The 24,825-nt window shown below is 35.1% G+C and overlaps 4 protein-coding genes across 4 annotated transcripts; 2 read left to right on the forward strand and 2 right to left on the reverse strand.

Annotated features, from left to right (window-relative positions):
- The first annotated feature begins 130 nt into the window (after nucleotides 1-130).
- LOC116020062 (calcium-dependent protein kinase 11-like) lies at nucleotides 131-3,492 on the forward strand. Its single transcript, XM_031260524.1, has 7 exons — nucleotides 131-876; nucleotides 1,117-1,260; nucleotides 1,338-1,490; nucleotides 1,597-1,712; nucleotides 1,843-2,010; nucleotides 2,401-2,625; nucleotides 3,343-3,492. The coding sequence occupies exons 1-7, from the start codon at nucleotides 321-323 to the stop codon at nucleotides 3,472-3,474; spliced, it is 1,494 nt and encodes a 497-aa protein (XP_031116384.1). The 5' UTR covers nucleotides 131-320; the 3' UTR covers nucleotides 3,475-3,492.
- Nucleotides 3,493-4,603: 1,111 nt separating this feature from the next.
- LOC116019790 (50S ribosomal protein L21, chloroplastic) lies at nucleotides 4,604-7,714 on the forward strand. The gene is made up of 5 exons (XM_031260124.1): nucleotides 4,604-4,957; nucleotides 6,785-6,865; nucleotides 6,939-7,040; nucleotides 7,132-7,206; nucleotides 7,310-7,714. Exons 1-5 carry the CDS (start codon nucleotides 4,649-4,651, stop codon nucleotides 7,394-7,396), a joined length of 654 nt encoding a protein of 217 aa, XP_031115984.1. The 5' UTR covers nucleotides 4,604-4,648; the 3' UTR covers nucleotides 7,397-7,714.
- A 667-nt stretch (nucleotides 7,715-8,381) lies between these two features.
- On the reverse strand, nucleotides 8,382-10,530 carry LOC116019788 (uncharacterized membrane protein At4g09580-like). Its single transcript, XM_031260122.1, has 4 exons — nucleotides 9,875-10,530; nucleotides 9,259-9,529; nucleotides 9,005-9,175; nucleotides 8,382-8,801 (listed from the first exon to the last, which is right to left on the reverse strand). Exons 1-4 carry the CDS (start codon nucleotides 10,144-10,146, stop codon nucleotides 8,670-8,672), a joined length of 846 nt encoding a protein of 281 aa, XP_031115982.1. The 5' UTR covers nucleotides 10,147-10,530; the 3' UTR covers nucleotides 8,382-8,669.
- Nucleotides 10,531-13,124: 2,594 nt separating this feature from the next.
- LOC116019787 (NAC domain-containing protein 30-like) lies at nucleotides 13,125-19,905 on the reverse strand. The gene is made up of 4 exons (XM_031260121.1): nucleotides 19,829-19,905; nucleotides 17,655-17,854; nucleotides 15,877-16,148; nucleotides 13,125-14,268 (listed from the first exon to the last, which is right to left on the reverse strand). The coding sequence occupies exons 2-4, from the start codon at nucleotides 17,815-17,817 to the stop codon at nucleotides 13,660-13,662; spliced, it is 1,044 nt and encodes a 347-aa protein (XP_031115981.1). The 5' UTR covers nucleotides 17,818-17,854; nucleotides 19,829-19,905; the 3' UTR covers nucleotides 13,125-13,659.
- Between the last annotated feature and the right edge of the window lie 4,920 nt (nucleotides 19,906-24,825).

Consider the following 24,825-nt stretch of genomic DNA (forward strand, 5'->3'; position numbering starts at 1 on the left):
AATTGAAGGACCAGAATTACGACTTATTATTATTATATTATTATTATTGTTATTATTATTATCACAAATTTAATCCAAATTCCTCACCAATCAACTGTCTGTTTCCTTTCCACCAATGAAGTGAAAAAAACAGTTGGAAGCATGGAGAGTTTCTCTCAAAAGCAGAGAAAATTTCTCATCTCAAAAGCAAGAAACAGCAACATTTTTCCAGTTCACAAAGAACATCACAGAGGAATAAAAAAAACAATGAAAAAAACTTAAAAAGAAAAAAATCAAAGAAGAGAACCAATCAGAGGTGAGAAGAAGATCATAGTTCCAAGATGACAGGAGGGAAAGCAAAGCTGAAGAAAACATCAACAAAGCCATCAATGAATGTGCTACCCTACCAAACACCAAGGCTGAGGGACCATTATAACCTTGGGAGGAAGCTAGGCCAGGGGCAATTTGGGACAACATACCAATGCACAGAGAGAGCCACAGGGCTAGAATATGCCTGCAAAACAATCCCCAAAAGGAAGCTTTTGGTGAAGGAGGATTATGAGGATGTTTGGAGGGAAATTCAGATAATGCACCACTTGTCTGAGCATCCAAACGTTGTCAGGATCAAAGGCACCTATGAGGACAATGTTTTTGTCCACCTAGTCATGGAGCTTTGCAAAGGTGGGGAGCTGTTTGATAGGATTGTGGCAAAGGGGCATTATAGCGAGAGGAAAGCCGCGCAGCTGATGAAAACCATTGCAGGAGTTGTGGAGGCCTGCCACTCGCTCGGTGTCATGCATAGGGATCTCAAGCCCGAAAACTTCCTCTTCGATTCCCCCGATGAGGATGCCAAGCTTAAGTCCACCGACTTCGGCTTGTCTGTCTTCTTCAAGCCTGGTTTCTCCCATCCTCTCTAATAAACATCATTTTCTTGGCTTTTTAGACCTTAATTTTGTTTCGGTTAGTACTGTTAAGAGTCCCACATTCTTCAAATAAGAGAGAACATATGAGTTTATAAGACCATGCGTTAGACTAACTGATTGGTTTAACTGATTGGTTGGATTCAATCTTAGTTTTTCATAACTAAATCAGGTCAAGAAAGTTAACATGTTTTTGTTTGACATTTGGGATTTTCAGGGCAGTATATGTCTGATGTGGTAGGAAGTCCCTATTATGTTGCACCAGAAGTGCTACAAAAACATTATGGGACTGAGGTTGATGTGTGGAGTGCTGGTGTTATTCTCTACATCTTATTGTCCGGGGTGCCTCCGTTCTGGGCAGGTAATGTTTTTTTTCGATGATCAGAACGAGGAACGCCACGAAAAATGGATTCTTGAAACGAAATTTTTCTGCTGCAGAAACGGATAATGGGATCTTCAGGCAGATTTTGAAAGGCAAATTAGACCTGGAATCTGATCCCTGGCCTTCGATTTCAGACAGTGGGAAGGACTTGATAAAGAAGATGCTCCACCGCGACCCCAAGAAGCGAATCACAGCTCATGATGTCTTGAGTAAGTCACATTTGTGCAATCAGGGTAGCAGAAATTAAGGATTTGTGTGACAGAACAGAACATATGTCAGTCATCCTAAGTTGTGCTGTTTTTTTTTTGGTGACAGGCCATCCATGGATTGTGGATGACACAGTTGCACCAGACAGGCCTTTGGGCTCAGCGGTCTTGTCGCGCCTAAAACAGTTCTCTGCTATGAACAAACTTAAGAAGATGGCGCTACGCGTATGCCTTCTCTGCTACACACACAGACACATATTAATGATGTCTGAACTAAAAGTCCAAGCTGATAGTTGGACTGCACATTTATGTTTATATATTAACAGTCTGGTTCTTGCCCACAATGCACACACAGGTCATAGCAGAGCGATTATCGGAAGAAGAGATAGGCGGGCTAAGGCAGCTATTCAGAATGATTGACACAGATGGCAGTGGAAGCATCACATATGAGGAACTCAAACAAGGCTTGAAAAAAGTAGGATCTGAGCTGACAGAGGCTGACATTCAGGCCCTGATGCACGCGGTACGCTACCCGAATCCTTAATTTCTCCAAATGATTCCTTGGAATAACGAGGGAAACCAACAATCACTATTCAAGGGTATGCACTGGGTAAACCCCGATCCTAGTAGACAAAGATCCACAAGGAGGTAAACCAGCCTGTGTTGCCCATAGTTGACCAGCTCAAACCAAGAAGGCTGTGATTCGAACTCGTGACCTCAGCTATATCTTTGAGGGGGTTACCCCCATTGATTCTTTCTTTCTAGCTCATCTGTCATATGTAGCACAAGTACATAGTATCTGTCATATGTAACCCAAGAACATAGTATGTGTCATTTGTGACACAAGAACATAGTATGTGTCATTTATGACACAACTCACATATGTTACTGACATGGCTAAGGTTATCTGCAGGCTGACATTGACAACAGTGGCACTATTGACTATGGTGAGTTTCTTGCTGCAACTCTGCACTTGAACAAGATGGAGAGAGAGGAGAATTTGCTGGCTGCATTCTCCTACTTTGACAAGGATGGCAGCGGTTACATAACGGTCGACGAGCTCCAACAGGCCTGCAAGGAATTTGGATTGGGAGATGCTAAGTTGGAAGACACTATTAGAGAGATTGATATAGACAATGTAAGCATCTTTCGTTTTTGAGAAAATTACACTTTTCGTCTCAAATAATTGTAAGATTCGTTCCCTACTGATCATGCTCACTTCTCGTCCCTAACGAACATGTCATGCTTACTTCTCATTCCTAAGCTATAACTAATGAAATTTTCAACGTCAGTTATAGGTTAGAGACGAGAAGTGAGCACAATTAGCAAGTAGGGACGAAAAATGTAATTTTTTTTTGGATGAAGAGGGAAACCCTCATCCACTACTTAAAAATGTGCACTTGGTAAGCTCGCTTTATGACCCTAACCTGCAAATGATCACAAGGGAGTAAACATCCTAGGTTGCCTATAGCTAACCGGCATAGCTAACCGACTCAAACCAAAAAAGGTTGCCTATAACTAACCTACTCAAACCAAAAAGGGCAATACGTCGTTCTCGGCTCCCGCTGGGAATTGAACTTGTAATCTTGAGAATTGAGATTACCAAGCCAACAACCAAACTAACTTGACTAGGGTTGCCCCATGTAAGCATCTTCCCGTACTGCACTCTTTTGTCATTGTATTCATAACCCTTCTCATTTGCATCATTATGGATTTTACTTTTGGCAAAACGCTTGTTACTCTTTCAGCGAGACAAGTCTTGTTTGACATGACACTCGTTTATTATAAGAGTGGGCTCGGAATACCTGCAACTATCTTGAGATCGAGATGAATCTGACTATGGTTGTGTGTATAGGATGGGCGTATAGACTACGGGGAGTTTGCAACAATGATGAGGAAGGGCAATGTAGGAATTGCAGCCAGAAGTATGAGAGGCAACTTGAATTTCAACTTGGCAGATGCATTTGGAACAAATGTTCCAAAATAAAGATCATTAGAAGGATGCTTTTAGGGGACATTTACGGTGTCTATATATATCAAACATCGTGAATATGTTGTTTTGTAACATGTTTTAGGGTACGTGATCATACAATAAATATGTATTTTTATACTACACAATATTATACCAAAAATATTTTATAAAATTGTACATTATACTTTGAAAGTTGTACTCTTTCCATGTTCATTTCTATTTAAGCATAAGGTACAATTTTGTAAAGCACATGACATTGCAAGTGCTCTATGGTTTTCGACGGAACCGACAAAAACCAGAGAGGACTGCTGTAGAAGATGACTACTGTGAAACTAGAGCACACTTTGCAGTCTGAAAAATGACTTCTGTCAAATTTTAGGGGAAGCCATTTTCTACTAAAATAGTCACATTTTTTCCCGTCAACGAAAACTAATTTCCGCTGACTTGATTTTTCAGGCATAGTCAAATACTAAAAACCTGAACAATGATCAAAGAAATCATTTTTCAGATTTTTAAACATACCCTAAATGATCAAAGAAAGATATTAATGCAACTAAATGATCAAAAGAAAGATGTTAATGCAACTAAATGTATTTAGCCTAGGTTAAAGAGTTCACCTTATTCAAATAAGAGTTTGTATTAGTCTTATATCGATGGGATACTAAATACTCTATGTAGAAAAAAATTGTTATGTTTTTAAGACATTCAATGTTTGTCATGCGGACATGTACGATTTGATGTTGAGTTTGAATCAATATTTTATTGATTTGGATCCAAGATATAGTCCGAAGAAGTCGGGAACTTTAGTTATCAAATAAATAATAAATAAATACAGAGAAATAATTGTAACAGAGTCACTATTACTAAAAAAAATAAAAAGAATTTTTTTTTTTGAGTATTATTCATTTTGTTACAATGTAGTATCCTACCCACTGAGGCTTAAACGACTCTCATCATTCATGTGAGAGTGTAAATCGCGACACCGGGTGCCACTAGACCACAAAGTATTTGGCAAAAATAAGGAGAAATAATTGTGCTATTTTTATTATTTTTTCTTTTTTACTTGATTATTGAAAACAAAAACCTCCCCTTTGGGCAATGTTGTCATTTCGCTAAGAGCAAACAGATAGGATAAGTCCATGTCTGGGCACAAAGAACTAACAGAGACGCGAAAAAGCTCTGTTCTGCAATGGCGAGCGTTTCCCTCTGTTCATCTCCTTCCTCTCTCTCAGCGGCGATAGCCCAGAAGCAGCAAAGACCCAACCTTTCTCTCTCTAGGCCCAACCCCAATGTCCCATTTCTCTCTCACTCTCTCTCTTCCCTCAGGCTCAGCTCCTCCCCCAAACCGCTTTCTACATCCCCTTTTGTCGCCAAATTCTCAGATTCCGGGTCTTCGGTGGCTGAAGCCGAGCCCGAATCTCCGGTATTTGAATCTGAACTTCAAACGGAAACAATAGTCTCCGAACCCAAGAGGGACGAAATATTTGCTGTTGTTATGGTGTGTTGCATCCTCAATTCTTCATAGTATACCTACATTTTATCAAATTGTGCTTATGTTTATGTGTGTCTGTGTGCATTGTGTTGAATTCACTCTTTATTGGAGTAATCTTGATTGGATAATCACACATGCTTTTTGCTGAAGCTATACATTATGAAGCAGTAATTACAAATTTACAATATTCATGGATGAGAAGTTTGCTAGAGCTCAGTGTCATAGGCCCTGTTTGGTAAATGACTAATGGTTGTTAGCTGATTGTGTTATAAGGTATAATTATTTGATATCATTAGCAGATTGTAGAAAAGTGATTGGTAAATTAGCTGTTTGGTATAATTTCTTTTATCAAAAAGCTAATTGAAAAAGTTGCTTCAAGTAGCTTTTTTAATTTTAGCATTTTGGAGTTACAAAAAGTTACCAAACACTTATATTGATTTTTTAACCAAGTCAAATAACTAATAATAACTAATAGTGGTCAAATAAGTCAAAATTGATTGATAGGCTAACTATTTTACCAAACATGGCCATAGTCTTTCTTCTAGCTGTGTACTCAAGTTCTTTTGTCCTTGAAGGATTGTAGGAATAGAAAATGGTGATTGAGAAGTACAAAGAACAAGAATTCTGTTGTTGGTTGATGAGGAAGTGCTATAACTTGGTGAATGATGGAGGATATAATTCTTGGGGCACCTTTGCCTTTGAACTAGTGGGAGATTTTAGCTTTACTGTTGTAAGTATTGTTGGAAAATGCAAAGTCATTGAGAATATGTGGTAACACACAAATTGGTTGGAAAGTTGGCTTGGTGACCATAAGGTTCAAAGTTCGACTTCTTGTGGGGAGTTTTCTATTGGCCGTATTGGTAGTGGCCAAGATTTGTTTAGATAATACGTTGCCATAATTGCTTGGCTTCTAGTATTTAACTATTTAAGCAGGGCATTCTTGAGTTTTAGACATCAAACAGAAATTTTCTGATTTCTTTGTTGTCCCTTTTTCACTCTGAGAATGTTGTATAAGTTCCAATCCCTGCATCGGTAGTGGTGAATTTGCTTCTATATTGTTGGGGAAATAAGGTTGATAATGTGAAAATAAAGGAATGTTGTGCCGTGTGGAATAACCATTGCCAATTTTGTGGTGAAAATAGATCGAAAAGCAAACACTTAGGGGTAGTTGAGAACCACATATTCTCAATGACTGCGCATTTTTCAACAAATATCTAGAGATAAGTTTAAAGTTACTACCTGTTTTATTTTTTAATATTTTATTTTATTTTATTTGTAATGCATGCTGCTTAGTGACACAAGTAAACATGTATCTTCATTGAGCAGTATATAACGGTTTTTGAAACTATTAGTCTATTACTTAGGATATATTGCAATGTGAATTCAGAATTATCGACATTCAATGCAAATTCTTCTTGTAGATTAGTTCTGCACTCACTATAATGCTGGCATACATTTAGGGGATACCAAACTTTCAAGAATGGTGAAACTTGTCAAGGTTATGCATTATAAGTGGTTTTTTTACTGCATTGGTGTTAAACTGATTGATATATACTTCTCCGGATCTTTTTGGTACTTGGAATTCTGTCTTTGCAAAAGGTGGGTGGTTGATAGGTTTGCAATCCACCGATTTGATGGCATCTTTGATACTTTTGGAACTTTTTTAGGTTCCAAAGAGCTCGAATTTTCATGATGTATAAAAATTTGCCCAATATATTTCCAGTGGTTTGAATTAGTACGTCTTTTTGAAGTTGAAAACTAAGGAGTTGTTCAATATGATTGTACTGACTTTTAGACTGAATTGCTAGTTTTGGGATTTTTTTTATTGAGTAGGTTGGATCTCGTCAATATATTGTCTTTCCCGGACGGTACCTTTATACCCAGCGGCTAAAGGGTGCAAATGTCAACGACAAAGTGAGAATTACTCATTTTCTTATCTTGCTGATCAAAACGGTCCCGAGCTTATGACGCTTTAATCCTTTTGCAGATCATTCTAAACAAAGTATTACTGGTAGGAAGCAGAACAAGCACTTGGATTGGAAAACCCGTGGTAACTAATGCAGCAGTTCATGCTGTGGTTGAAGAGCAGGTTTGGAATCAATCTCGTTGTTGTCTTCATACTACTATTGCCGGATATTTATTTTTATCCACTAATGTCTCAACGCTATCTTTTCACGTAGTTATTGGACGATAAGGTCATTGTATTCAAGTACAAGAAGAAGAAGAACTACAAAAGGAAAATCGGTCATCGACAGGTATGATAGGTTTCTTTTTCTCGACATCTTGATAAGCCATTCGAGTAAAGGTTACAAACTAGTCTAGTCAGTCTCTTCATGATGCGGTTTTTGAACTTTGCAGCCAATTACACGGATAAGAATCTTGGGTATCACAGGATACGAAGACTATCCCGCTTCCACACTTCCAGATACTGAACCTACCCAATAACTTGTAAACCGCTGTTTCCTCAAGACGTGTTTTGTTCGGTTCTTTGAGAACATATGTAGTTTTATAGATTGCGGTTTCCCTGCGGTGAAAATAGTTCGACGCGCTTCCTGATTTCTTGTATGTTTTCTCGTTTATTTCTTGCTCAAGAACTCTTAAGGTAGAGAGTATTGTAGATTCCTTTCAACTTTCAAGAGTAGTGCTACAATGCTCATACTTAAAAGGGTTACTGTTTTGTGCTATTGTTGCAGTATGGCTTCTCATGTATATGATCAATGCTACAATCTAATTTTTAAGTTTCTGATTGACATTATTGACTCCCATTTGTGTCCTTAGTCTCTGCATATACTTTATTGATGACTTTTGGTCAACCCAGGGTACTAGGAAATAATATTTCCTTGGTTTACAAGAAAGTCTGTAGCTGCGTGCGTTTCAGGTGAAGTTCTCCTTGTGACCTTAATCAACAAAAGATCACAAGGAGATTGTTGTGTATATTTCATATGTGCGGGAGGATGATAGGTGTTGGACAGGACAGAGCAGAGTCCAACACCTATCTAGGTTATGTTTGTCCTTTGTAGTCACATAATGTGGAGTGGGTCGGGTATGATACAAAGGTAATTTTATACATTTACCATGTTTAAAGATGCATATAAATATGTTGATTGTATCTTACCATTAATAAAAGAATAGCTGCACTCATGTAGGTGCATGGTTGAATCATGTAAATATTGTCTTTTTTATTATTGATTCTTGTTTATGTTAATCTCAACTGAGATAAACCAGCTTAAGTTGCCTATAACTGATTGATTCAAACCATGATGAAGAATTGTGTCTAATTGGATCAACTTTGTGAACTATATTCTATCATTTATAATTATACAAACAAAAAAACATATGCACAATTTTAAAGCTGGGAATGAAAATTCGCTAAATTTTTTTAAGTGTGTAGACTACGAATATAAGATACATTCTATTCATACTCAAACAATTTACTATACCCTTAACCATAATTGGGTTAATTGCATTCCATCATTCATTTTGAAAACTACTATACAAAATGCATTATTAAGCCAAGCTAAACAGTACAATGATATCACAACACATTTAGCTTCTACACATGATATTACAATCAAACTCCTAGTTTGTTCAAGTCACCAGAATCACCTGTTACAATGTTAAACATATGTTTCTTTCTTTCTCCTAATGGTTAAAATTAATCTTAAATCTCCTCTTCTGCAGAGGATCAGATGCACTAAGTGACCGTTTTTCGACAGTTTTATTCGTATATACGCTTCCTCTTCAAAAGGGTCGGAAATATAATGACACAACCAATGAGGAAAAGAATCGACAAGGTCTTGAAATCGTATAGATCTTTTACCGACTGCAAATCCCCGAGGGCAAGCCCGGCCTGATTATATACAGGAACGAAAACAGCAGGAACAACTATGAGATTCATACGAGATACAAAAGAACAAACTTCGGAAATATGATAATTTTGTACTTCTTATGTTCCAAGTTCATAAAACCTAACATCCTTAATCTCTTACGGCCACTACCAAAAAGGAACTTTCTGTAATGAAACGAGACAACCGGCAAGTTGGAAAGACTTACCCGGACAGTAATGTAGGCGGCAGGAATGAGACCGATTACGGTGGCCAGAAAGAAAACGTGGAATGGTATATCCACAATCGGAGACGCCAAATTGATAAAAAGGTTTGGCAAGGTCGGAGTTACCCTCAAAAAGAGCATGTAGTTGAGCAACTTATCCCTACGCTTTCCAATCTACAATCACAATATTTCACATCAGCATGTTCCAGAAATACAGAACGAAACCAGTAAATAACAAAAATTACGTTTTCATCTACCTCCGCTTGGAAAAATCTCAACTTTTCAGGCCATAGCCAATTAACTATAGGCCGGCCAATTAATTTGGACAGAAAATAGCAGGACGAGGCCCCGGCTGTTGCATTGAAGATAACCAAGAAAAGCCCTTTAGGAACGCCAAAAAGTGCTCCCGCAAGTAGGGACATAAAAATAGTCCCTGGAATCATAAACGTCTGCATGAATATATACGTTGAGCAGTAACCTATAATGAATCTCGCAGGGTAAACTTCGGCATACGTAACTAGGTGGTCTCTGAAAAAAAAAGTTATAAGAACATAACATAAGAAATAACAAAGAACAGTTATAACAATTACGAGCTGATTATGCCAAGGACCTTGTGGTCCAGTGGCATCAAACCCTTCACTTTTATACGGGAGGTGGGGGGTTCATGTCTCATGGAGGCAGCAATAGGTTGAGAAAGTAGTTATGAACAGCATTCTAATAGAGTCCGTAATATTCAAAAAAAAAAATTACGAGCTGATCATCAGTAAGGTAGCAAAATAACCTAGGCCACGCTTATTTTCTTGGGGCATAAATAAATAAGCAAATCAAAGCATGAGAAAAAAAAGTATAAATAAAATGAAGTAAAAGAAGTACTTGAGCAATCGAAGATCAGCAGCTGTACGTGGCAGCTTGAGTTTCCCATAACCGGCGGCCGGCATAGTCAAGTAGATGCAGAACAGCCCGGTGGAGCAGACCCCGAAAACGCCGAGCGCCGCCGCGAATTCCCAGCGGCTAAGAGGGAACTTGCCTTCCTTGAACCGCTTTCCCGAGGGCGACACCTCGCCGAAGCCCGCATCCAGGCTCTTCTCCTCATCTCTCCCCCCCAATCGCGCCGTGTCCACCACCACAACCCTCGGCGCCGCCATTTACGACCACGATGCCGATCTTGATGATATGGGCGCAATAACACCCTAACCTTCACTCATTCGGGCCGGGTCGTTGATCCGATGGATGGAGAATTCTAGAATTCTACGACACCTGAATCCCAAATCAGCCCCACACATACAGATCCTTAATTAAAAATTTTATATAACAACAATCCTTGAGGGAGAAAGGAGATTTGGGAGCTACAAAAATTTGAAATTTGAGGTGAAAAACAACAATTTCGTGGAATGAGTTTGGATAATTTCTTAGATTTTTTATTTTTGTTTTGGTATTGCAATGATGGACAGTGAGGGCACACTTTTGTTCCAGAATGAAGGAGTGTGAGCGAGAGCGGGGGGGCGTTGAAATGTTTCGAACGCAAGAAAAACAGGGACCCGCGTTTTCAGGGACTAAGAGCATCCTTTTTTCTCCAATTTTTTGTGGGCCTCAGCTTCCACCTCATCATTCACTATCTCATTCAATCACAAAAACTCTTCTTCACACTGGTTTGAAATTTTTTCTCAGTTTTTTATGGACCCACAATTTTACTATCCTATATTTTAATTATTTGTTTATTTATTTGATTTATAAATTTATAATTTTAATAAAAAATAAACATATGTACTGGATTAAATAAACACACGTATTGTACTTTAATTTATAATTGTAATAAAAAATATTTAAAATTAACATACGTAATACTTGACTTTAATTTATATATAATTTGTAATAAAAAATAATTAAAATCAACGGCAACCAGCAGTGAAGAATTATGCGTGAACAAAGTCCTAAGGAATTATATGCAAACAGCAGTGAGGAAATTATATATGCATGCATTACCTTTCAAAAACATAAAAGATAAAAAAAAAAAATTCAATTGAGAGTGGGCCAGCTCTCAATCGCCCAGGTTGTACTGCAAGAGACGCCTGACAAAAACCATTCATTTGCAGAGATGAAATTTTGCAAAAAACTGACCACCACATCAAATATGAACCATTGCTTTGTTTCTTCACTGTTCCAAAAATCTCTTAAGAAGCACTGATATGGATGCTCTAAGAACAGGGACTATTAAATTATAGAATGCTGCTAAACTCTGAGTTTTTGCCCAAACGGGCAAATTTTTAGGGTTTCAATCCAACATAATAATTGCAAAATTGATTTTCCATGTATGTATCATGTATGTGTTTGTGTTTAATTAATTCTTGTTTGCTTATTCTCTTTAGTCATTTTTTAATTTAATTTATTGTATTTAATAATATTTTTAATTTAATTTTTAAATATATAAATTTTATATATTAATATTAAATTTAATTTTATAAAAAATCAAATTAAAAATACATTCAGTCAAACATGATTAACTAAACTAAACATAAAATGAAATTAAGAAAAGATTTCATAATGTAACCCTAGAGTCTAAATCTCCTACCCTTGATCAAATTTACGGTATCAATAACATGAATTAAGTAATCCCTTTTCTTTTGAAATGAGAATTGACATTGTAGTCTAGTGGTACGAAATGAGCATTCAAAATGAAAGATCTTGACAGATATTACATTGTAATAAAAATAATCATTTTCTTTAATTTTGAAATGGGAATTGACCTTTCCTTTTTACTATTGTACTATTCTATTGTATGTGTTAGGTTCAATTATAATAATAGTTTAATTTATTGAATATTTATCAATGGAAATTAAATAATTGTAATATTTTTTTTGCAAACAAAGTAATAGATTACTATAAAAGATCAGAAATAGAGTCATGAGGAACAGAGTTCCAGTACAAAATACTAGCTTGAGAAACGGCCCCACAGGCCAAAGAATGAGCAAGAACGTTTGCCGACCTTGAAACTAAACTGATATGACAACTAACAAATGAAGACATATTAATTCTGCAAGAATCAATAAAATAGCCTATATGTGAATAAAAGGCAGTATTATCCCTGCGAAGACCACTACAAAGCTGCGAACAATCCGTGCGTAATTGACTTATATTTTATTGTTTCTAACTAACAAAATAGTTAAAGGTTAAATTTTTGGACTATTACACATGAGTGATGTTTATCTAATATACTAATATACACTTTTTGATAATAATTACATATTTTTTTTGTTATAAAAAAATTACGGTAAAAATTTTTGCACCTGACCTATTACAAGGTAGAAGTAATTAAGGACTATGATACGAACATATACTACATTGTAACAGAGCCGTAGTACTAAAAAAAGGACTATGAGAATTTGTACAACATTTTATTTTATGAAACATAGTAATCTTGTCTAAGTTATTAGTTTAATTTGATAAAAATAAATACCCTTATTTATTTATTTGTGTTATGAATATTTTATTAATGTGTGGCTATTATCCCAGTTATTGTATTTCTGGACAAATGAAAGTTAAGTGTAATTTGGAGTATTAAAGGGTTAAAGTTGTTGCCTATATATAGGCTCATATATTTCCTTCTAAGATGTAGTACTTCTTTAGTTTTCCTAGAGAAGAATATGTAACATTTGATGAGCTTAATAAGAGTTCTTCCCTTCTCTCCAGATTCTTTCCTTTCTCTGTGTATTATATTCCTTCTTCGTGTCGTTGCTTGCAATTTCATAACAATTTGTTCATTATATTCATATTAATCAATTATTTTTGTTTTTGTAATATGACATCGAGTGGATTGAAGCATAATTCTCATACCACAAGGTCACAGATTTAATTCTTGTTAACACGTAGCCTTTTGATCAAATTTGTAGTACAATAATATCTTCTTAGTGTGATTTAACTTTATAAGATCGGTCAAATTGGCACAAAGTTGGTTTGCGAGTTATTACACAGAAATTAAAGATCGTGAGTTTCCTTGTACCTGGTCCAAAATAATAATAATAATAATAATAACTTGAGGTTCTTGGTTTTTTTTTAATGTACCAAAAAAATTTATATAAAGTATAAAGAATTAACTTCTATAAGAATAAAAATAAGAAGAAAATAATCAAGCACAACATAAATTCACATTTGTAGAGTATAAAAAACAAACAGTACAGTCAAATGGTAAATATGAAACATTGAAGCCAATCCTACCAGGCTTTGCATGCAGTTGAAGCCATTTTTTCCTCCTATAAGGCTGTAACACCATTTCCCAATTCTAAAGAATCATGTATTCCCGATCACCCGAAAAGTGAACGAAAATTTAATTTACAGCTGTTTCATGTCATCCCCACTTACATATAATTTTCAAAAATCAAAAGACCTCTTTTGATCAATTTGTTTCAAATGAGGATTGTTATTGATGAGAAAGAAAATTAAAATTAAACTTAAAAATTTTGACCTATTTATATCATGATCATGTAATGTTTGGGCCGTTCAAAACCGTTCTTGATCTAGACTGACGAAGAATTTATCTTTCAGAAATACCGTTTCTAATCGAGACCCACACATGCAACACGAGTTAAAGAATTTATGTTTTAGAAGTACCGTTTTCAATTTGATCGAGACCCGCATATGCAAGACGAGTTAAAGGACTTGCCCTATAAATCCGGGAAGCACTCGAGGAGATGGCTGAAGTGATTACGATCATCGTCACGGATGAGTAATGGCATATTAGCGAATGAATAAGACGGCAAAACTGGATGGTCATTCATCATCACTCCTTGCGGCGGCGGCGCAATCATCTTATAATCCAAGTCCTTCCAACTATGATCGCCGCCGCCGCTGCCGTAGCTATTCTTGTCAACGACATCCTCGTAATCTTCGCTCGCCGTCGCGGCGGCGGCGCCGCCGTCTTTGGTTGAGACGGTGGGGCTGTCGAGCTGCGGGAGCTCGACCAGCTGCTGATTGATCTGATCGTATCCGCCGCCGCCGTGGTTGAGGTGCGGCGGCGAGAAAGGGAATTGCGGGAAATTGGTTCCTATTTGGTGGTTGAATGTTGGGTTGATGACAGGAGAGTGGTGATGAATGGGAGGGTTGTTCGATGCGTTTAAGGTTGTCGTGTAAGAAGAATTGTTGTTGTTGTTGTTGTTGTTATCTCTAACGTAGTAAGAACAATGGTTGTTGTGGTTGTTCCAAGCTTCATAGCCTGATGGTTTGCTGTTTGGGATTGGTTTCTTGAATGCTCGACATACCACCCATCCTTCCTCCTGCACAATCCAAACTTCATCTTATTAGATCAATAAATTAATTAATTTTGATATATGCAATGGGATTATATGTCTTGATTGAGAAAACATGTCAAATAAATATAAATGTATAGTCTAATTATGAATTAATAATACTGGACTTGATATTTCGAGTATTATGATTTCACCACTTTGGTCATCCACTTTTAAAATTGCTCAATTTCATCCCAACTATGTAATTGTTAACCAAAATGATCGTAATCAGGATTATTTGGTTTAGACAATAGACTATTTTAGGCAAAAATTACATACTTAGGAATAAAATTGAACAAGTTTGGAAGTTGATGAGTACCAAATTGGCAAAATCCTAATAATTAAAGGACCAAATCGGATATTAACTCGTCTAAGAAAGAAGGACAAATTATACCATGGACCAGGGTCTACCTTGCATTGTAGACCTTAGTCTAAAAATAACCTTCAGATTCCGTACGTATTTATAGTTGACACATTCTGTACTTATAGTTGATAGTTTCTGTACATGTAGTTATCATATTATGTGTCAGCAATTATCAAGCTATTTGTTTACATGTACAGAAACTATTATTGGTAGGTACATAAATGTGTTAACTGAAGGTGCCGAAATTTTGTATCAGGTTCATAATGCAATATGAATCCTGGTCCATCATATAACAATTGAGAAAGAGGTATAATTATATTCAAAATATTTTTTTTAAAGAGTATAATATAATATTATAAAAAAATTACTTAGGCTATGTTTGGCAAACCTAGCTGAAAAGTAGCTGGAAGCTGAAAAGTAGCTGAAAGCTGAAAAGCTATAAGCTCGAAGCTGAAATCGGAAGAGCTGTTGTCTAGCTGTTAAGCTAGCTGTTATGCTTAAAAGTGTTTGGTAAAACTAGCTTTTTGATAAGATGATAAATGTAAAAAGACTAAAAAGGACATCCTCATAAACTTTAAATAGTTTGTTTACATATTAAAATATAAAATAATAAAATTAATATATTTTAATAAAATATAAAGTAATAACATATATTTTAAAATATATAAAGTAAAAAAAAAGTATTTATATTTCATAAAATTAGTTCATACAAAAATTAATGTTCAAACACAATGTCAAATTGAAATTACAATCAAACATATTGATGGGCCAAAAAGATTTTAATTTAGAGGATAAAAGATGCCATTTATTTAAAATAATAAGGATAAAGATGGAAAAAAATTAATAAGCTACTAGCTTATTTTTGAAAAGCTACCTGAAGTAGCGTTTCAAAATAAGCTCTTATTTTAAGCTACTAGCTTATTTTACGAATATTACCAAACAGAGCTTATAGCTTATTAGTAGCTTAAAATAAGTTATAAGCTTCTAAATAAGCTCTGCCAAACAGAGCCTTAAAAGGATATAATCTTCTTAATTCACATTTCACACTACTTTTTTTTTAGGCAGAATTATTTATATAAAAAAAGAATTGTGTGCTTAGCACATGCCAAATTCGAATAATACTCCAGCAATTATGAGACTCTTAGTCAATAAAATCATTAAAAAATTTAAAGATTTAATAATGAATAAATGTAAAATAATGAATTAAAGCAAGCTAAGAGAGAGCAGCATGCCTGAGGGGGTGCATGTTCAGAAGATTGAAGGCGATATTCATGCATGATCCAGTGAGTTTTCTTGCCATTGGGAGCTCTACCTCGGTAGAACACCAGCGTTTTCCTCATTCCGATGATCTTTTCCTTCGACAACACCGCCTTGTCTCTTCCGGTGGCCTTCCAGAATCCGGCCGCGGTCGCCCGATTTGTCCGGGTCCCGGTCGGGTACTTCCGGTCTTTGTGGCTGAAGAAGTACCACTCGTTTTGCTCCTCGTACCCCAGTTTGCATCTTTCTGCACGTGTTAAGGCTACACAGTTATTTTCGGTGTTTGGCAAATAGCTGTTAGGTGATTTGTGTTAATAAGTTTAATTAGCTGATAACATTAGTTGATTGTAGAAATATGTTTGATAAATTAACCGTTAGTTGATAACTGGTTACATACAAAATGATTTTCTCAAAAGCTGTTTTGCCCAGCTTTTTGAATTTTAGCATTTTAGAACAATAAGCTATTACAAAAAATTAATTAATTAAAAAACATATATTGAATATTTAACCAAGTCAAACAACTAATAATGGTCAAATAAGTTAAAATTTTTTGTGAAATAATTCAAGGTGCCAATTGATAGGGGTTTCACTTATACCAAAAACAAGTAAAAGAAATTTTAAATTTGTACCATACGTTATGAAATGCACACTTACATATTGCTTTTTCCCTACTCTAAAGTCTTAGGTTAGGCTCTCATCTCTCATTCTCCCAATATACCATTTCATGGATTGTTAACTAACCTTTTTCAACAAATTAATTAAAAATTTTAATAATAATTAATATTATTATATTATATATCTTCTAAATATGAAATTCTACTCACTTTGCTCTATCCCCTCTAATAAATGTGTATTGCGACTAATAATTTTTAATTGAAAAGGAATTTGACTGGCAATATGGCATAATCCCTCCATATGAATTGTAAATAAAATTGTAAAAATAATAAGCTATCATGAATAAATAAAAAGTAAAAATTAATTTTCCATTTGCATTAAATTAATACTTCGGCACCCTTACTATTTTTTACTATGTACAATATTATTATATACAATCCCCCAATATTATAATATACCATGCTATTTTATATACACAAACAGATACTTAATCTTAAGTCTTAACATCATACAACCCTCCTAACCCAATCTTTATCCACATATGAAATTCAAGATTTTTGACAACTCAAAAATAACCACAAATCTAAGTTCTACAATAGAAAAAAAAAATTGTTTTGATTTGATAGGGATAAAGAAGGTGGATTTCATTTTTTTTGTGACTAGGGCCGGAAACTCGTAGCTACCTAAGGGTGTGCACTAGGTGTCCGTAATTGACTGGTTCAAATCAAGAAAGCTAATAGGCCGCTCTCATAGAGAGTCAAACTTGAATCTGAACTTTTTGATTATCCAACCAATTACTTGACGAATTCAGATAACCACAAATCTAAGGTCTAAAGTTTAAAAAAAAATAAAAAATTGTCTTGATTTGATAGGGATGAAGAAGGTGGATTTCATTTTTTTTTGGTACTGGGCTAGGAAATTAGCAGCTACTCAAGGGTGTGTACTAGGTGTTCATAGCTAACTGACCAAAATCAAGAAAATCAATAGGTCACTCTATTGAGAGTCAAATTTGAATCGAAACCTTATGGTTATCAAACCAACAACTAGACCAATTCAGCTATGTCCCGAATGTGCATTTGATTGATAGAGAAGGAGATGGATGAAGGGAAAAGAGATGAAGATGAAGAAATTTACATACCTTGAATGTCCCATGGCTCAATTCTATAGAGATCAACATCAGTTATAACATCAAGATCAATCTTCAAGGAGTTAACCTTCCTGTTTAGATAATAACCCACAAGCTCTTCTTCAGTTGGGTGAAATCTGAAACCAGGAGGGACACAACACTCCATCATCTCCATCACTTCTCACACACACAGATCTTCAAATCCTTAACCTCTAAGAAAAATGGAATGAAAAGATTAAGGAAGAAAAGTCAGAATTTTGATCAAAGAAAAAAAACAAACAACACACAGTACTGTTGTGTTCTTGAAAAGATTTGAGTCACCAGAAGTATGGTGACTGCAGCATATGGAGTGGTGTGAATGTGAGATATATAGTCCTCAAAGCAATCAACAACAACAACAACTACCTTTGATATGTCTAAAGATATTTTCTTGGCTCCTTAGGTTATTATGAGGATAACATTAAAAAAAACAACTTTAATGTGTAAGACAGACATTCCTGTCAAATGATGTGATGCCTGCCCACAAAAGTGAGTGAATTTCACACTTCCTTGTCTTGTAGATTTGTCATGATTCCTTTTATTCAACTCCATTCGTGAGGCAAAAGGGCATTATTAACTCATTTTCTTAAAGAGGGATGGGTGGAGGGATCCATCTCTGAGAATTACTCATTTTTAGCTAGCTAATTACCCAATATCACTAAGAAAATGTAGGTTTTTTTTTTTTTTTGGGTGATGGGAGAAACTCGCGATCATTACCTGGTGACTTACATAGTAACTCACAAATCAGATGGTTTGATAAGAATGATGTTAGCAAGAATCAAATCCGTGACTTTCTGGTGTAATAATTATGTTCTACTTACTTAATCAGTATGAAAGAGGCAAATATATATAGGTAAATTTGAATAAAATAATAATCACAAAGTGCACCGGTGTCCTGAGCAGGTCCTAACGGTATGAGATATCTTTAAGCCCGTACCATATTCAGACTAATCCTGAATTCCGACTTGGCCAGATTGATTTTTTCATAAAAGATGGGGTTTGAACTTTCAACCTCTTTTAAGGGACAAGATTGTACGGTTACTCATGTCAACCAAGCTGGTTAAAGAATGATTGATTTAACTTTTTAAATAGTAAATACAGAGTGAAACGATGATAAACTATTTTTTGTATTTTGAAAAAATTGCCTCAAGCCCTCAAATGCCTCTAAAAGCTCACACGAGACCCCCAAAACGCTCTCCCAAAGGGAGCCTAAGTAAGCAATATAATGTAACAGGAAAGCATGTTAGCTAGCTAGCAGCAAAATTTGACCATTTTTCCTTAAGGAAACCAACAGGATATAGCTAGAAAGCATGTTGAAATCATTTCTTTGAGTGCATTCTACTCCATGATTGCCACAAGAACTTAACTTTCTTTTTCCCATCTCTTCAATTCTTTAATTTAAAACTCCCAATCACTATCTACCCGAATGTGCCATTTGAGAAAATCCGCATTGCAACCCAGACCACCTTAGCTGCTAAAGGATCACAAAGAGATAAACTAGCCTAGAATTCACGTAGTTATAACTGGTTCAAACCAAGAAGACCAATAAACGTACAACTCTTACAATGAGTCGAACTTGAAACCTTGTGATTTTCAAGTCAATTGTCGGACCAATTTAGTGATGATTTCGTTGTCCCACCATTTCTTCAATCCTATACCATCCATCCATTTCATACACCACTCCATGCCCAATGAACACTATATATTCATTAATTATCATTCAATTCCCAGAAAGATCTAACTCATTCCCCCCCTTAGATATCTCCCACTCCAATCAACAACTGATCTGAGGGGACCCCAATATACCTTTCAACCACTAATTTTGAGCTCCAAACCCCCACCTCAACATGCATACTAATGAATGATTATTACTTTTATAACAAAAAAACAGCAAAAACCACTAATAACATATGCATTGTGTGTGTGGTGGGGGTTGGTTTTTGGGTTTTAATTTCCAGTTGATAATTAAAGTTGCATGGTAATCATCAGCAGAATGTACTGTGATTGTGAATCTGATATATGCAGATAAGAATGCATGCATATATCACTATAACAGTGTAATTCTCATAACAAACAAAAAATGGATGATCTGAGCATGCAAGAATCATATGAAATTAAGGAACATAAATTTTGCAGAAGGGACTGACCAGAGATTATCAACTTGCAGATAGAGAGATCAGAGAGAGGGTTCTTGGTTGAATGAATGAATATGAGAGAGAGAGAGAGAGAGAGAGAGGAATTGAAGAATGGATAGTTGCAGATGAGAAGGTGTTGGTTGAAATGTTACTGGTGAGAGACATATAAATAAAGACTTTGGATAAGCAGGTGGCCTGGACAACACACAAAGGAATGCCTGAATATGACAGTATGCTGCCAAAAAAAAATATTAATAACCCCCCCCCCCCCCCCCCCCCNTAAAAACCCCCCCCCCCCCCCCCAGGCAAGTGGGATAGTGGATGCAGATTAATTGCTCATTAATCTCCTAATTAATCCATGGTATTGTGATTGATGATTATTGTCTGCTATTAACAACTACCTAATTATAATCATGTATACTACTCTGTAGCTATGTACTCATACTATAAAAATGAAAATGTAACAAAAAAACATTGTGTATGTAATTGTGGTCATTTAAAAAAAATCACTACTATATTAGATATTGAGTTACAACGTAACTCACACCCTCTATCTAAAGGTGCAGTATGAGTGAAGCCTGTATTGTGACCCTAGTTAACAAATGACGACAATAAGGTAATTAAATCAGTTTAATTAAGTTACTTATAGCTGACTAGCTCAAATCGAAAAGACCAATATGAAGCTCGCATAGAAAGTTGAATTTGGAATCTTGTGACTTTCAAGCCAACAGTCCGCATAATAAGTGATGGCTTAAAAATAATCCCTATTAAAAATTTGTACCTTTTAGTGATAACTTTTTCTTTTTGCAATTTTCTAGAAGGTATTGTTCATTCTTTAATTACTTAAGTTGGATTAGTATATAATTTGATCATCTTAGTTAGTATGGTGCATTTTACCATTTGAGTGGTGCTAAGAAATGCACCACACACCCTATGCATTTCTGAACACGTCGTAGTGCATTTGTGCATATAGAATAGTGCAAAATTACATGACCGCACAAGAATTAGTAGTTGCGCTGCACCAAATCTTGTTTATATATACATATATATATATATATATATATATACATATATATATATATACATATATATATATATATATATACATATATATATATATATATATATAGAGAGAGAGAGAGAGAGAGAGAGAGAGAGNGGGGGGGGGGGGGGGGGGTAAGACTTACTAATTTAATTTTTTTTATTGGTAATTGAGTTAATCGGCCAACCTAAGTAGCTTGACCGATTGGAGTCCTAATCCTATAAATTTTCAGTCTTATCATGTCCGCTCATCTTTGAGCTACGATTAATATTCCTATCTAGAATGCCCTATCAAATCAAATAATAACCATTTTTAATTGATAATACCAGATACTATTAACGAAATACAAACAGGTGACAATAATATTTATTACAATCATATATATATATATATTATACGCGATACTATTAATTAGCATCCTACCACCTATATTGAATTGGTGATGTTGACAATATTATTTGTTTTATTTGTAATTTGTTTTGTTGTTGTTAGTTCTCCGGAGGAGGGGGAGAAGGATCGGAGAAGAGGGTGGTGATTGATGATTACGCGTGGGGTTGGGTGCAGATACATATATGAAAGCTAAGGTAAGTCCAACTTAGGTTGTTTTTCTTTTGTTTGGACGGCGTGCACTTCCATTTCTCACGCCACCTCTCCTCCGCCGTTACATTTATTATTCTCTCAACTTTAATTTCCATATATCTATCCATTGTCTCTATTCAAACCACCTCAACTGTTACATATACTGTGTTCTCTGCTGCTACAATCCACCTTTCTCTGTCTGTTTGGTGCGCCGCCCTTGCTGTCGTGGCGCCTCGGAATTGCCGGCACGTGGACGCCACCTCGGACTTCGTGGCTGTCCATGTCATTAAGCTAATCATTTGTGGTCGATAGGGACACCCTCACCAAAACACTACAACTCCTCCTGCTGCCACCCGTCGCGCTTTCATTCGTCCTCTTGTTTTCACTCGTTTTTCATGCATATTATCTCCTTTGCATTTAGGTCACTTTTTTTTTTTATTTAATTATTTTAATCACGAGCAATCATAAATACTATTTTGAGTGTATATACCGGATAAATCTCATTTATTTGGAAAAGATTCGTGTGACAGGTTCGACTGAAAAGTCAGAGGGTACAAGGAAGAATCAACCTTATAATTTGCTAATATGAAAATCAAGCTCCACCTACTTAGCCATTCTTTTAGAGGCATTTAGAGCAACCTCAATCGTTTAGTTTTTTTGCGTGGTTTTTGTTAGGCTATGTAGGCATCAAGAGGGAGAAGAGATAAGAAAAAAAGAGTAAAAAAAATTAAATTCTAGCCAAAATAAATAAAGAAAAACAATATTCACGTGCCCAACTGGCGTGTGTGCAGTGCATGTGCCAATTGGGCACCAAACGTGCAATATCAAACTTTTATTCATATTAAGTGGATCCCACAAAAATTTTTGATTTGCAGAAAAAAGAAGAAAAACCTTTAAAAAAAAAACCCCTTCTTCCATATGTTAAAAATCTATGCGAGTTTTTACTCTAAAAAAATCAAGGAAAAATCATAAATAATGCCTTAGATCATGATAATATATATCATATTTAGAAATTCTTAAGCATATATCAAATCATATGATTAAATCAAATGAGTTAACACACTCACAAATATATGAATTACTATATATACGTGGTCATGTATGTAATTATTTACTTCTGATTTGGTGAGAGTTAAACCCTTGAGATTTGACTTGTGAGGGCTTTATCTAAGGCAAAAGATATGCATACATACATATGTGCAGTGTGCGATTACTTGGTGAAAAAAAAAAAACCCCTCATTTTGTATGTTAGGTTGTGACAATTATTATATCCAACATTTTTTAATTTAGTAATTTCGTATTAAATTTGAACTTTTTAGGTAATTTTATCCACTAATACTTGTTAGGGTTAACGTTTTATCACTATACCAAAAGTTGTAACTAGTAGCAAAAACATAACTTTATTTCTTTATACTTGCGTGGCGGCCCTACGTTTTGATGACATGATGTTGGACTCGACCATCCAAACATTCGCCCAACATTATATTAAAAAAAATCACGAGGCAATACTAGATCGATCTATAGTCAACTAATAGACAAATCGGTAGATAGAATGAAGCATGCATGGGTAGCTCAACCGGTTGCAGAGGTAAATTTTGTCATAAGAGATCAAGGACCGAGTCCCACCAGCGATAATGTGGTTGAGGTGTGCAATTCCACATTTTAATTTTACCCATAAGCTACCGTTAATTAATGTTAACTTTCAATTTCACTTTATTCACACAAAAAGTTAAAGTTGCTAAAAATACAATACTAGGAGGTTCAATTCAGATCTGTGTCTAGTAATTAGTAAAGCCTAAATACATCCAATAATTTGTCTGCCATGCCCTGAACGACTTCAAACTTCAAACCCTAGCCACAGAAGCTTCCTCAACTTCAACTTTACACGTCTATTATCTTTCTTCCAAACATTTAACCTTAAAAAAACAACAGAAAAAAACCCATCCAGCAACAAAGACAACAGGTTGGCGTTTTGCTTACACTCCTTAAAATAAACGAAAAAATTAATTTAAACTTGTGGTTGAGAAATTTTTTTCCCATTAATTATTTTTGGCTGTGGAATCCATCTATCCCATTGTTTGTAAACCTTGAGTACAGTAGAAGAGAAGGCCATGAAAACTGGAGAGGTGGCTTTAGCTTGTGTTGTTTACTTGTTTTAGCAGCTTTTTCAACTTTATACTAAAAAAAGAAAAATAAAACAGATAGAATATTCAGGGGGTCCAATATAGGCCACACAAATAGAAAAATGGGAAAAAATTAATGATAAGAATTTGTAAGACAAGTATGGCACCAGATGAGGAATTAAGTATACAAAAAGGGTGGTACATTCTGGTATTCCCAGATCAGTATTCTTGAACTCATCCCCATATATAGTCTCAGACCTAACTCCTAAGGTTAGAGTTTTCAGACACTTTTAGTCTCATGACTATTATAATTATTTCAGATTTAGTTATCGAATCTTAATTTAAGATTTAGAATTTTAGGATTTGAGGATAAATTTTGATTATTTCTATGACTTTTTAGACAATTTTATTGGAATCTACATTATTCTTGACATTGTATATGGAAGTAAAAGTGTCTTCACAATAATTTTTAACCATCTTGCGTTTGGCCTTTGGCTCCCAATTCAAAATTTGCAATTTTAGAGTATGAGATAAATTTGGATGATCTATTTGACAATAGAATCATAATCAAGTGAGAACCAACATTAACCTGCGAACTTATGAAAGATTGTATCGCAACTACTACATGATTGTACCGCAACTACTCTCAGACATTCCTGGAGGACCTTGTGGTGTAATCGTATCCGAGTGCGATACAATCATATAGTTAAATGCATGTTGGTGCAATCCAAAAGTAGTTTAATTATTGGCAACCAAAATTAGTTTAAGCTGATTAATTAATTATTGACAACCAAAACTAATTAATTTAACTCCTTGTAATCTTTTGTCGACTAAGATTACAAGGAAGAAATTATCAAAATCTCACTTTCAAGTGGTAGCGAGTTTTCCTATAAATAAAAGAAGAATAAATAAATTACATTTTGGAGTGTATAAATTAAGATTAGCATGATCCAATATCTAATCCGTGTCATACATATTTGAATATATTGGTGAGATAATAATAAATTATTTTGAAAATATTTTTTTAATAAGGGAGAGGACACATCAACAACCCAATCTATGAGAATCATTGCAATCCTATATGATCTACCGACCTTTGCACTTTTTGAATATTTTAATTTAAATTTAAATATTTATATTTTCAACAAACTAATAATTAATTATTGCATCCCATGAGAAGACCCTTTTCCCTTCTTAGATCTTATATTATTATTTAAACTAATTTCAATAGATTTATTAATCATTTCTTTGGAAATTGACACTTA

Source organism: Ipomoea triloba, chromosome 5 (genome assembly GCF_003576645.1).
Source record: "Ipomoea triloba cultivar NCNSP0323 chromosome 5, ASM357664v1".
NCBI lineage: Eukaryota > Viridiplantae > Streptophyta > Magnoliopsida > Solanales > Convolvulaceae > Ipomoea > Ipomoea triloba.

What these genes read in the sequence shown, in the direction of transcription:
- LOC116020062 (XM_031260524.1), top strand. Translation starts at nt 321, where the DNA reads ATGACAGGAGGGAAAGCAAAGCTGAAGAAAACATCAACAAAGCCATCA. An exon ending in GGTGCCTCCGTTCTGGGCAG is followed by an intron (nt 1,261 to 1,337) that starts GTAATGTTTTTT and finishes TTTCTGCTGCAG; the next exon opens with AAACGGATAATGGGATCTTC. An exon ending in TTCAGGCCCTGATGCACGCG is followed by an intron (nt 2,011 to 2,400) that starts GTACGCTACCCG and finishes GGTTATCTGCAG; the next exon opens with GCTGACATTGACAACAGTGG.
- LOC116019790 (XM_031260124.1), top strand. Translation starts at nt 4,649, where the DNA reads ATGGCGAGCGTTTCCCTCTGTTCATCTCCTTCCTCTCTCTCAGCGGCG. An exon ending in AAATATTTGCTGTTGTTATG is followed by an intron (nt 4,958 to 6,784) that starts GTGTGTTGCATC and finishes TTTATTGAGTAG; the next exon opens with GTTGGATCTCGTCAATATAT. An exon ending in GTGCAAATGTCAACGACAAA is followed by an intron (nt 6,866 to 6,938) that starts GTGAGAATTACT and finishes ATCCTTTTGCAG; the next exon opens with ATCATTCTAAACAAAGTATT.
- LOC116019788 (XM_031260122.1), bottom strand. Translation starts at nt 10,146, where the DNA reads ATGGCGGCGCCGAGGGTTGTGGTGGTGGACACGGCGCGATTGGGGGGG. An exon ending in GCTGATCTTCGATTGCTCAA is followed by an intron (nt 9,530 to 9,874) that starts GTACTTCTTTTA and finishes TTTTTTTTTCAG; the next exon opens with AGACCACCTAGTTACGTATG. An exon ending in TGAGATTTTTCCAAGCGGAG is followed by an intron (nt 9,176 to 9,258) that starts GTAGATGAAAAC and finishes TTGTGATTGTAG; the next exon opens with ATTGGAAAGCGTAGGGATAA.
- LOC116019787 (XM_031260121.1), bottom strand. Translation starts at nt 17,817, where the DNA reads ATGGAGATGATGGAGTGTTGTGTCCCTCCTGGTTTCAGATTTCACCCA. An exon ending in TGAGCCATGGGACATTCAAG is followed by an intron (nt 16,149 to 17,654) that starts GTATGTAAATTT and finishes TAACACGTGCAG; the next exon opens with AAAGATGCAAACTGGGGTAC. An exon ending in CTGAACATGCACCCCCTCAG is followed by an intron (nt 14,269 to 15,876) that starts GCATGCTGCTCT and finishes TGGATTGTGCAG; the next exon opens with GAGGAAGGATGGGTGGTATG.